The 13,418-nt window shown below is 36.8% G+C and overlaps 1 protein-coding gene across 2 annotated transcripts in view; it reads left to right on the top strand.

Annotated features, from left to right (window-relative positions):
• The first annotated feature begins 6,473 nt into the window (after positions 1 to 6,473).
• LOC124596209 (ankyrin repeat domain-containing protein 40-like) overlaps positions 6,474 to 13,418 on the top strand; it is a 29,932-nt gene continuing 22,987 nt past the window's right edge. Inside the window, exons 1-2 of one of the 2 annotated variants that reach the window (XM_047135263.1) lie at positions 6,474 to 6,756; positions 6,841 to 7,181. In XM_047135263.1, coding sequence (XP_046991219.1) covers positions 6,578 to 6,756; positions 6,841 to 7,181 — 520 coding nt within the window. In that variant the 5' untranslated portion in view covers positions 6,474 to 6,577. The remainder of the gene's footprint in view (positions 6,757 to 6,840; positions 7,182 to 13,418) is intronic. The other variant, XM_047135264.1, reaches the window with a different exon arrangement.

The following is a 13,418-nucleotide window of genomic DNA, read 5'->3' as shown; positions in this document are numbered from 1 at the left end:
TCTGATATTCAACTGTACTAAATCCCAGTATTGATTTTGTAGCTGTATTATTGCTCTAAAGTATATTGTAATCTAGTTCTTAACCTTAATATGTTGTATAATATCAATTTCAGTACAGTATCATAGTTTTAATTGCGATATTGTATTCATTTCATTATGGTAGCATTATTGCAGTCATGGTGCATTCTGTCCAGCTATGGCTTGTGAACGACTTAGACTTAGTAATGTAGTCAACTCTCGATAATTTTAAGCTCAAGGAACTAAGGAAAATGGTGAAATTACCGAGAGTTCAAATAATTGAGTAGGACCAAGTAAATAATTCATATAAACGAGAGTTAAGTGGAAAGTATGTAGCAGTCCATACATACATACATACATATGTATGTATGTATGTATGTAACCCTTTCAGACCTGATTTTCTTCAGGAGGATTTTTGAACCCTCGAACAGGTATGCCAGATTTTCATTAGTCATGCTGGCATGTGGGGTATTTTGTGCCCTAGTATATAATTTACATAACACAGTCCCAAACTTTGGGAAACTGATAATTGCTTTGTAAATATTGTTACTAATCATTTTAATTCTATGTTGTTTGTGAACCTGATTGATCATATGAACTTTTTAATAGTAATATTTAAACATTTCATGAAAAGTTTATACAAAGTGCTTTGCTTGAGATTTATATACTTTATTTTTCAGTTTTGTACATGTCCCCTACAATGTAAGCCTCATGAACATAAGCTTGAGCTGAAAAAAAGGAATTAATCATTACAGCTGTTGCAAATGAAATCAACTGTCAAATGTTTCTTAGAAACAGACTTTTCGCACGTATCACATAGATGTTTGTCACACTTTTGCTCATCCACAAACTACACACCTCCCATGTTTCTGGTTTACTGATTCTTGAGGCATAGATGGACATACATCTTTCTTCTCCAAGTGTTCACGATATTTAATCAAGAATGCCGAAATGTAACCAGACAGACACATTCTTTTGCATCTTTCAGTCAGATGGGGGCTTCATCAGTGCACTGCTACATTATTCAAAAAAATTCTTCTTGCATGATGTGCGTGTTTTTGGATCTGAGGAATTCAAAATCTGTGCACTGATTCATGTGACAGTCATGATTAAAGACACATATTGACCATTACCTCATTATGTTCAAGTCATTGTATGCATTACATACTTGATCCATGGAGCAACTCCTTCATTTGTCGTGTTGTAGTATATTATTATTTCAGGCTTGTTTGATTTATTGTGAAGTTTTGGTAGTTCATGCACCCTTGATAGCAATATCACTGATTTGTATTTCTTTGGTACATTTGATGTGAAAGTGACATCTTTTTGAAAACCAAAAATTGAAGACCGAACTTTTCGATTTTTGTTTGTCTGAAATTCAACAGGTATTTCTCTTTTGTCCTTCTTCAGTGTGTCAATCCAAATGAGCTGCTTCTTTAGGAGAGATGTCGCCAAAGGGTAATTGATGTATCAGTTATCAAATGTGACATTCTTATTGCTACCTTCGTTGGCAGAAATCAAGTGCTACACTATGTCGCTTGGCTTGTTTGAGGTCTGATATGGACCATTCTTTTGTTTTCCACAGTATCTTCCAAGTTACTTATAGAAAATGTTTTTGAGCCAGTCATAGCAAAAATCTTGATTCCGAATTTTCTGGGTTTATTGGGAATATATCGTATGAAACTGCAGCACCCACCGAAAGCTGCCAATTTTTTCATCATAGTCACGTAGGGCCCGAGGTTCTACAAATTTCTGCAATTGAGAGCAAAGAGCTGCAAGGAAGGCCAAATGGCAGCTAGTTTTTCCGTTTTTCTTCCTTCAGCTCATTTGTTCTTGTCATCGCACACATTGGAGTAAAAACAAAAATTTCTTGTGACTTAGATATGCTCTTAGACCTTGCATTCCTGTCCCATCTGAGTTCCAGTCCTATCTGAGTTCCGTAGTTCGAGTGCATTAGTGAGATGTCTTTTCTTTATTCCAATCAGATATAAACATCTGAATAAAGCAAGAATTTTGGTTCGTGTCATCTCGTTTGTATCTCTATAACGAGAGTTCTGTGATGATTGACTTTATATATATATATATATATATATATATATATATATATATATATATATATATATATATATGAGTGACATTATCTATCATACTGTTGTCTATTATTTTATGAAAACAAAAATTCCATTATTCAGGTCATCTGCACTGCTTTCTAGGACCAGGAAGCACTTTCGCTATATTCTTATTTCTAAGTTTACTCTGGTTGAAATATTCAGTTTTTCTCCACTTTGTAACATTACCTCTTCCAATAAAAAATTCAACATTTCCATTTTCACTCAAATCACTATTGTCACCTTCAGTAAAAGACAGTATGTCTTGTTCAGAATCACTGCCAAGCTCACTTTCTTGAATTACATCTACCTCCTCGAGCGATTCCTCATCGCTACTGCTGCACAGTTCATGATCTGATCCATCTGACATATTTTTCAACTCCTGCAGAATTTTGTGTATTTCTTCTGGTGTCATTTCCCTGAAAAAGTAACAAGCTATTTAGTGTTTTCAGACTACTGATCTGGTATAAATATCTGTGCACGATTGCATGTACATACCAAATATGTATTTACTACAAGGCCAGGTGTATGGGGTACTTTGTACACCAGCAGCATTCTTCCAACAGATTCACGGAACCACAGGCACACAGAGAGCGACAAAGTGAAACTTACTACGAAGGTTGCCTGAAAAGTAATACCTCCATACTCGTAAGTCTTCAACAGTTGGCAGCATTGATATGTGGTAGGTACTGGCTTGTTCTGTAGCCTCTGCTCTACAGCTCCAGTGGGCAGGAAGTCTTGGCATTGAACAGTTGTGTTGTTACAGTGTAAAGTATGGATCCTGCGCAGACGGTTGGTCAGTGCGATTTAAGCAATGTCCAGTCTTTGAATTCTTGACAGTAGAAGGTGTCACCCCAACGGAGATTCATCAGAGAATGAAAGCAGTTTCTGGTGATTGTGTTGATGTGAGTATTGTGAGTCTTCATTCTAGTAACGCAAGAGGAGTTCCTGGCTAATTTCAAGTCTGTGCGCTTTCATTTCAGGAGTCAGCATCTGAGATACCCATCGTGCACAGATCTTCTGATAGCCAAGCAAAGCAATAACTGGACCTATACGTTCTTGTGAAATGCTGATTGTGTTTGCAGTTTCTCTCTGAGTGATACGATGATCGTTCTGAATCAATCTGTCAGCGTTTTGCTTGTGAAACTCAGTGGTTGCTGTCACAGGACGTCCAACTCTTTGTCACGCAGGTCAGATGTTCCCACCTCAACATCTTTACACTTACTCGCCAAACGACGCACAGTACTCATATCAACACAATCCCCACAAACTGCTTTCTTTCTCTGATGAATCTCCTTTGGGGTGACACCTTCTCCTGTCAAGAATTCCATGACTGCACATTGCTTAAATCGCATTGACCGACCGTCTGCGTAGGGTTCCACACTTTACACTGTAACAACACAACTGTTCAGTGCTAAGGCTGCCCGCCAACTGCAGCTGCAGAGAAGAGGCTACGGAACAAGGTAGTACCTGCCGCATACCTGTTGAAGAGTTACGAGTATGGAGGCATTACGTATCAGCCAACCCGCATACAATGGTCGGTAGCTGACATAACAATAGTGGAATAGTTAGTGTGCCAGTAATCACTGACAAAAAGCAGTGTTGCCACTAGCAGAAAACTGAACGTGGGGTACTCTATACCCCAGCCCACCTGTTCAAGTGTTAATGATTTCAGATGTAAGATTTATACAAAAATATGCACGAGCTTTCAAAACATACTTTGTGCACTTGGCTTCATTTTATGGACTAAAATAACTAATTACGAAAAATTCTCTATTTTAATAAACAGTAAAATTATCATTCAATAATTGTCATGCGAAATAGCATTAACGATATTCATTTACACAGTGGAATACAGAGAACCAGCCACATCCATGTACTCTGCGCACTGCTACATTTACTACTTAATATTTTCATAGTGATGCACAACAGTTGGCAGCACTTATGCAAAATGAAAAGGTTGAAAATTCACAAATCTTTGCCTCCAGTTGTAATTGAGAAAAATACTTCCATTGCAGTTAAGACACAGTAAAAGTTAATGTATACAATTGTAGCCACAGGGTCTGAAAGGGTTAATGATGTCCAAAATAACACAAGCATATATACAAATGGTACATGCATACAGTATATGAGAAACAAACAAATCAAAATGTTACACCTCATTTTGAAAAATTGTTAGTGGTTTTCTTTTGAGAGAGCGACTCATCTAGCATTGTCCAGAAAATTTCGGTGATAATGAGAGTTGAGAAGAAATCATCACTCATTTCCGTTCTGACGGCTTAGGAGCGTAGAGTATGGACAGGTAACTTTGCGTTGGTAAATGTGACCATCGTTCTTCGTTATCTTCCTCGTCTCCATCGTGACAAGCCAACAGTTCAGCATAGGTTAGAACACCATGGATACCGATGTCATCATCAACATGAGCAGAATCCTCAAAGAATCGCAGCTGGGTGGAAGCTGCCACCATGAGTCTGGCGGGACTAAATTCCTTAATTCTCGCGCCTCTGATGGCTGTTTTTCCCGCGTTTTCTCTTTTCAAAACAAATGAGCACGTTCTGAAGGAACTATGCAAGAGTAACAGGGTTGACATTTTTCCAGCCCTTATCAATCATGGTTATAATGGTCAAAACTGTCGCGTTTACCTTCTCGCATTTTTCAGTGCTATCCAGCACCAGTGAAGTGATTTGTCTACGGTAGGGTGTGTTAAAATATTGTATTATGCCTGGTACAATGATTGCAATTTTGATGTTTTGGGTGGGACAAAAATCAGTTTTCCCAGTTGTGCAAAAAGAGTAAAATTTTGCGTTTCTTCTTTTTCATAACCGTTCATGAAACAGTTAGGTCACACAGACATACATTACACATGTCTGTCTGTATATGTTCTGTCGTCATCAATGATCTTTTGTTTCAGTGATAAGTTGTGGGAAGCCATTTTCTCCCCTTGAAACAATGTGGCTTCGCAGATTTCACTACTATCAGTGGTTTCAGTGCTTGAGACCCGCAGATGTTACAAGCTATAAGGACAGTTATTCCGTCTTTGCTCAATTTTCCTCCGTAACGCTTTTCGTCTTTGAATGCCAGGATGCGATCAGGAAGACATTTACAAAACGAAATGAGTAATTTCACCTGTGTTGAATATGTTGGGTGGATCGTAGCCATTCAGAAGTAGTTTTACTTCACCAGTCCATGCAATACTAAGGGAACTGTCCACGCTGACACAATCTCCACAGATTTTGTCTTAAAATTTGAGAGCTACCCTTCACTTACACTAAGCTTTCACTCCTGAGAAACTGAACAAGACACTTAACTTTTTTCGTTCAACATGAAACCACCCATGGGAACGTTCTGTCCTCTAGGCCTACACCGATTTATCCACTTGAGTAAGTACTGTTCAACACAGGGAAATTCACGCTGCTATGGCATTTCTCTTTCAGTCCCTGATACACTTATAGTTACATGATTATTATTTTTTAAATAATCGACAAGGTAGATGGTAAAATAGCGATCTGTTTTGGAACATTTTTTCTTTTTTAATTCCACTCTCCACAGCTTCAACAACAAGATTTTTTTAAATTGCCTTCTTCTTTCTAACGTTCATAGCATTTCACAGTTTCAGGAAACACGGATTGACTAGAACACAGTGTGAGTGAATAGTATATAGGTCGGAGAAACAAACGACAGATGGTCCGAGCCTGCACGGGAAGTCACAGAAGGAGGAGGACTTCAGTGGAAATTGCAGAAGCGGACTTCAAACTATAGAGGATGGGAAAGTCCTGCCTTCAAATTAGAAAGTTTTGGTGAGGCGCCTTCACCACTATAGCATCAAATTGCCGAGAGGATCAAAATACATTGATATTTTTCGATTTTTCGAGATTTTTTCAAGGGAGCAGTAACAAAATTTCAAATTATTGAGAGTTTCCAATTATCGAGTGTAAAACTATCGAGAGTCGATTGTAAATGACAGACGTAAGCCACTGTATGTGATATTCAGGCCTTGTTCGCGCGAGTTTTTTGACAATTACTAAGATTTAATAATTAAGTTTGATCATCGTTTCCACGTTTTTATACAATAAAAATCTTACATAGCAAATGGTTTACCTTGTTAAACCGTAGGGTAATGACACAAACGTCTGGTTTCTGCCGCTCGAAATAAAGCTAATGAGCCCACAATCACGCAGATGTGACAATGCGTGGTCTGCTAATAAATGTCACAGTTTATTTGTGAGATATCGTATGTTACTGTTAAAATATGATCATTAATTTGTACGAATTATAATGAATTCTCGCCTTTAGCAAATCCTATCGACAAAACCTGTCGGCGATCTTTTTTCTCTGAGGATGCTGTAGTAGGTAGAGGTTGGCAAGATCTGTGAAAGAAAAATCGGGGGAGAAGTTTAGTGCAGCTGCTGCAACAGTGGGTGTTGTGTGACTTGAGTCGCTGTGTGTATGTGATGAATGCTAGTCATACAGCGGAAAATCATAACACTGAACTAGTGAAAAATGTGCAGCATGATTCTTTGCGAGAAGAGTCATTGAGGGAAGCATCCTGTATAGGTGACATAGAAACAGTAGATCTGCTTCTGAGTAATGGCACCCTAGATGTTAACGCACGACATAAAATCAACGGCTGGTAAGATGTTATTTCCCAGTGAGGTTACAACTGTCAATGTTGACGTAACAGTATTTGATATTTCCTTATCTGTTTCTTGGTTAGGACAGCATTGCATTGGGCTGCCAAAAGAGGTCACAAAGATATAGTACTTCTGTTGCTCGCAAATGGAGCTGACAAGAACATTTTGACAAACAAGGGCGAACTACCTGCAGCTTTATGTAGTAGCGCAGAAATTCGTAAACTATTGGAAACGCCGTCTAATACTGATGCCCAAGATTCCACCCAACAGCTACCAATAGTACCCAATTATCTGAAGAACCCAACGCTTATCACCATGAATTCAAGGAAGCCTCCTGCTGCAGACTCCGGGCTTTCAAATTCGAGTGTGCCAGTGCATGCAGCTGTTTCAAAGTCTGCCCAGCATAGTGGTGCAATCTGTGATGGTAAGATTTACATCTGCCATAATATTAAGGACACATTTTTTCGCCTTTCAATTTGGGTTCTGTTTTTGCCAAAGGTTGCTAGAAATGCATTAAGATGTAAACGCAAATTATATTATTGTTAGGAGTTATGCTTATGAACGACATAGTTGTGAAAGAAATCATTTGGGTGACTGACTATTTTTGGTATTAAGTTAGGCCCTACTGTTGTTTAAACACATGTTAGATTTTGCAGCAGTTGTCAACATGTTTGTCAGTAATGGTATCATGACAAAAACAATTTATATCTGTTTCCATTTTGACAGCTAAATGATTAAGTTTGAAGTTCACATTTCAGACATGAAAGATATATCTCTGCATAGTTATGTTTGTCAATGACACTGACATTAAGATAAATTTGCAATTGTGAGACATAATAGACTACATGAAGAGAATTCCAGAACAGGGGGGGGGGGCTAAAACAAGCCATAAATACATTTAACAAGCTTTACTTTGTTGCCATGACAGGTATTTGGCCATTATGCTTATCTTCAGATGGCTGCATATCATTTTACAGTGTTGCAGTTGTCAATAGCATATGCAAATAAAGGTTGTTGTTGGATGTTGATACAATAGAATCTGAGGTTTCTTGCTGTGTTAGTCCACAATGTTCTGCAACATTTTGTAAGGCATGTTCCTGTTTCAATCATCCAACGGAGCAGCACGTTGTCTGCTCCTATAGCTACTCCATTAGAATCCTTAAGTAGTTTGCTGTATGGACAAGTTATAATTACAAAAAGAATTTATAATGTGCATGCAACTGAAAACATACAAACTGAAATGAAAGATTTTTGCGCACTGATATTTGTTACTGCGAACAAATGTAAGTCCACAAAATGTATTCCTTTTATATGTTTCTGTTATGTGACTCTTAACCTGAAGGTTGGTTTGAAGCTACAGTTCTTTACTAAGTCAGCTTCTTTTGGAGGTAGTATACTCTTGGCTTTGGCCTGTGAACTGACGTACCCAGCCAGTTACAGGGGACCTATAGTTTAACGTGATCTCCAACCCAGTGCAACTTGCGATTTTCACATTAATGAGCCAGAGATGAAAGAGTGGTTAGTGGACAGGAAAAATACTCTAGAATTGATTGAAGAATGAGCTCCGACCCTTTGGATTTGTAGTTAGACAACAGTGTACTGAGCCATCAAACCACATGGCAGAGTTATTTAGCTGTTTCATGGATCATAATTCGGATCTCTCATTATGATATGGAATGAGACAATGCTACAATTTAAGTACAACAGTGGAAAATATTCACCATGCTGATTACTTACATGATTCCTGAAGGTGATTGTAAATATTGTAAATTATTTTTTTAACACACAGTGATTCTCTCTCTCTCTCTCTCTCTCTCTCTCTCTCTCTCTCTCTCTCTCTCTCTCCCCCCCCCCCCCCCTCTCTCTCTCTCCACACGCACATCCACATGCACACTTTCAGGAATTCTTTGTGTGGCATAGCAGTTTGTCAAGCAGATATGATCCTACTTATTGTTTGAAGTTAATTTTATTATATATTAAATTTTTTGACAATGGGTTGATGGTCAAAGATTTCTATGGCTGAATGCCTCACGCCTTTCTTTGCCACACTATAGAGGAGTGATGGACAGTGTAAATTATTTCTCGTTCCAGTATTACACATGAATTTTATTGTTGTATTCTGACAACAATCTCATACCAGCATTAGCTGATTCAGTACTAAGGAGACCTCATACTTGGAAGCGCTTGTTCAGGACATTCTAAACCCAACTCTCTGCAGGAGGTTCTAGAATGGGCTCTGACACATCATCCCTGTTACACTGCCCCATTTAACATACATTTATTCCTCAGTGGCAGCTTGTCTCAGTGTAGGATAATGCTGTAAAACATTATTAAATGGGGGTTGACAGAAGCGTCCGATCCAACGCGTCGGCTTTGACCCGTGACGTAAGGGTGTTGTCGTGTGTGACGTCATGACAGCGCGGAGTTTGGTTTGAGTGTGGCTGTCTCCAGTTCTGTTTTATCTTACTTTATTTACTTTTCTGATCTGTTCGTTCTATCTCGTGAGCCCTTTTTTTTTTTTTTTTTTTTTTTTTTTTTTTTTTTTTTTTTTTTTTTTTTTTTAAAATACTTATTACTTATTTTAATTATCTGTTTCCTCGAATTTCTGTTTTAGTTTATTATATTTATCTTTCTGATCTGTTCGTTCTATCCCGTGAGATCTTTTTTTTTTTTAAAATACAAAAAACACTAATCAGCTACTGAAGCATCTTTATCTTCTATGGGTTGCAGGGGTTATGACCCCTGGGGAGGTGGGTGGGTATTCATGCATGGCTGTCTTCACTTACACGTTGTAGCTACGCAAGGCGTCTAAATTTGTTTGTATTTAGTTTGCCCCCCACCCAAAACACCCCATTTCCCGCGCTTGTCCCGTTAGTGTCATTAGGCTTCTTGTGGAAAGTGTGTGTTTTTGTTTCCGCCATATTTGTGACGTCATGGGTCAAAGCAGACGGGTGGGATTGGACGCTTCCGTATTTCCTTAAATGGAAATAGGAAAAGTGTTTTAACATGCCCACAATTCATTAAAAGAAAAGATATGGAACAATGAAACATGAGGTATAAAATAATAATTATGAGCTTATATTATTAGGATTTTCACTTTAAAAATTTTAGGAACCCAGGCAGTAAAGGGTCATTCCATGTCAAGTCACCCAGGCCTTGACACCAACCATGTCAGATTTTGATGAAACTTGGTACAATTACTTTTTTTATCATCCTGAAAGCACTTGTAAAATTTTTTTGCTCTTTCTCTGATAGTTTTTTTTTTAATAAATTTTTAAAGTTTTTAGATTTGGCGTTGTTTCAGCAGTCGGAAATCTTAACTTAAACGTGTCCTCACAACTAAAAAAATTTGTATATTAAAGAATACTCAAGATATTAGTATGAAATTTTGGAATAAGTTTGTGTATTATATCTAAATGTTAAAAAAATTATCATAAAGATATATTAAAACTTTTCAAATGAATAAAAATTTACAAGTTTTTTTTTAGCTAACGGATGTTCAGTTTTACAAAAACTGCAATATCTAGAGTCTCAGACCTGATAGAAAGTCAAATTTGTTTTAAAATGCCCTTAATTGTATAGGCTATTAGATAAAAGAAAAATTATGTTGGCTTTTTAACCTGTTTAATAGTTACCTAATTTTTAAAATAATATTAATTATATTTTAAAAATAAAAAGTACCAAGTGACTTAGACACCGAAAATAAGTTTTTGTCTTCTTCAAGTAACAATGTACGCTTGGATTTTGTTTTGTTACTCCTGTGTTTTGAAGTAAAAAATTATTACAGTGTTAAATAGTGCTTGGGTAGTATTTTATTAAGTTTATTTGAACTTTCAGTAAGCACTGTTACTTAGTTTACAGAGATTCTTTTCCAATATCCTATAAAAGTAACAAGAACAGTAATCAAACCAAAAGTGAAATCAGTATGTCAGATATTCAAACCTGTAGTGTAGGGTTATTTAAAAAATCTGACTGTTTCCAAACAACCTACACACCTTCAAAAAAGTTACAGCCGGTATCTGAATTGAGCGAGGAAGAAAAAGATTTGATCCACTTACGATCTGGAATTAATCTGTGTGAATTTAAGAATATATGTTCATACCACAGCTACTACTTTTTAAACGTTTTTGAAAAGTATCAAACAACATGTGTAGACCCACTAAAAAAACACAAAAAGCCCATCAAAAAATCATTGAGAAGTGTAGGCTTGGATCTTTCTAAACAATTACTGACAAAAAATATTAGCATAAAACCTGGACAAAAGTTTTGCTCAACATGCCGTAACTTTTGTGAGGAAAAATTAAGAGTTGAAGTCAATGAAAGTGAAACAGATGAAGTCATGGTTGAATTAGAATCACAGGAATTCAGAAATGAATCCCTCGTACAAACAAACATTGCTCTTGATAATTTAGGTTTAACACCGATAGAGCTTCATGGCTTGTCAGAACAAAGTAAAGGGTCTTATTTTAAAAGGAAGGTTAGCAGTATTGAAAAGACTGCAAAAAAGGCGGTTTCAAAAGCATTAGAATATGATGCACCAAGTTCTGATGTCGAAGAAGATACAAGTGTGGTTGAGAAAGCAAAGGATTTTGATGTAATGATTTCTCTTATGAAAGAGAAGATTTCATCTGTTGGGAGGTCTAGAAAAATCCAGATTCTGACCTTGGCTCCAGATTCTCGGAGTCAAAATAAAGTGATGAAAGAATTTAATGTAAGTGAGTACATGGTGCGACAAGCTAGAAAGCTAAAATCTGAAAAGGGTAGTTTGGAAACTCCTGGTCCAAAAAAAGGTAAAACTCTTTCTGAAAATACAGTAAGACTTGTAACAGATTTTTATGAAAAGGATGAAAGTTCCAGAGTGCTACCTGGAACAAAAGACAAAGTAAGTGTTCAAAAAAATGTGTACATGCAAAAAAGACTCATTTTGTGTAACTTGAGAGAACTCTATTATTCTTTCTAATGGGAGAATCCCGAGGTAGAAGTAGGATTTTCAAAATTTTGTTTCTTGAGACCTAAGTGGTGTATCCTTGCTGGTGCTGCAGGCGCACACACACTGTATGTGTATGCAGTATCCACCAGAATGTTAAACTATTACTGGATGCTGTGAAAATTGAAGAATCTTATAAAGACCTAATTAAGATGCTTGTGTGCAACACGGAAGACCAAAACTGCATGCTACGTCATTGCGACAGCTGTACTGCAAATACTGCACTAACTGAGTACTTATCTGAAAAACTAAGTGAAGATTATGATTTAGAAGAAGAAATTGTAATCAGTCAGTGGGTTAACACAGACAGGGCAGAAATGATCAAACAGTCTATCAGTGTTGAAGACTACATTTCTTTATTGGTTAGGTCATTGGAAAAGCTCACCCCGCACTCGTTTATAGCAAAATCCCAATCAGCAGCCTTTAAAAGATTGAAAGAAGACCCACCACCCAAAACAGCAATTATTGTGATGGGTTTCAGTGAAAATTATTCCTTTGTTATACAAAATGAGATCCAAAGTTACCACTGGAATAGTTGGAGTTTTTCTAAGAAATGAGGAAAACAATGTTTTTGTTTCCAACCAATGTTTTATTAGTGATGACCAAGAACGTGATACTGGTTTTGTTAACTTTGTACAAAAACAAATTACAAAGTGGCTGTCATCACATCACACTGACATTGACTCAGTTCACTACTTTACAGATGGTTGTGCTGGGCAGTACAAAAATAGAAACAGTTTTAAAAATTTGACTGAACACTTGAGAGACTTTAATTTGAAGGCCCAATACACTTTTTTTGCAACAAGTCATGGGAAGTCAATTTGTGATGGCCTAGGAAGAACTATTAAAAGAATTTTAAGGAAAGCTAGTCTACAGCTTTCAGACAAAGAACAAATAATGACAGTAATCGATGTGTGTTCATTTTCACTTTATTGACAAAAAAGAAGCTGATTTGCTACGGTTAAAACTAGAAAACCGTTTTTCAGCAACCCGAACCATTCCCGGAACAACAAGTTTTCATAACTTCAAACCACTTCCAACAAAAAACCTTGAAATTAGGACTGCAGATGGTGTAAAACCCTCCTTACTCTTTTCTTTCCATTCATCTTCTGATTGGATTCATGTTGAACCATCCATAAATAGCTATGTGGCTGTAAATTATGATAGTAACTGGTACTTTGGACTGGTAAAAACAATATTCAATGATGAAGAAGATGCAGAAATTCTATTTCTACATCCTTCAGGACCAGCTGCATCATTTTATTGGCCTGAAAGAGAAGATTCTTGCATAGTGCCTTTGGAGCACATAGTCTGTGTAGTAGACGCACCTCAATCAAGCGGCACTGGAAGAATGTATTACTTCAATAAAGACTGTATCAAAAGAACTGAAAGCTCTTGGATGAAGTGGAAAAACAAGTTGAATCAGCATTAATGTTTATTAAAAAGACAAAATTACTCAAAAAATTCAATGTTTCAAGCAATCAGTTGGGTTATACATATGTGTCGTAAGTACACTATGTTTGTACATAATTCTAATGTAATCTACTATAATTAATAAACATGTTAAAAAGCCATCATTATTTTTGTTTTATCAAGTAGCCTATATGTTTAAGAGTAAATTAATACAAATTTGAGCATTCTATCAGGTCTGAGACTCTAGATATTGCAATTCTT

The sequence above is a fragment of the Schistocerca americana genome, chromosome 2, assembly GCF_021461395.2.
Source record: "Schistocerca americana isolate TAMUIC-IGC-003095 chromosome 2, iqSchAmer2.1, whole genome shotgun sequence".
Lineage (NCBI taxonomy): Eukaryota > Metazoa > Arthropoda > Insecta > Orthoptera > Acrididae > Schistocerca > Schistocerca americana.
The sequence above is the reverse complement of the archived record's forward strand: the minus strand, read 5'-3'. Positions and strand labels throughout refer to the sequence as shown.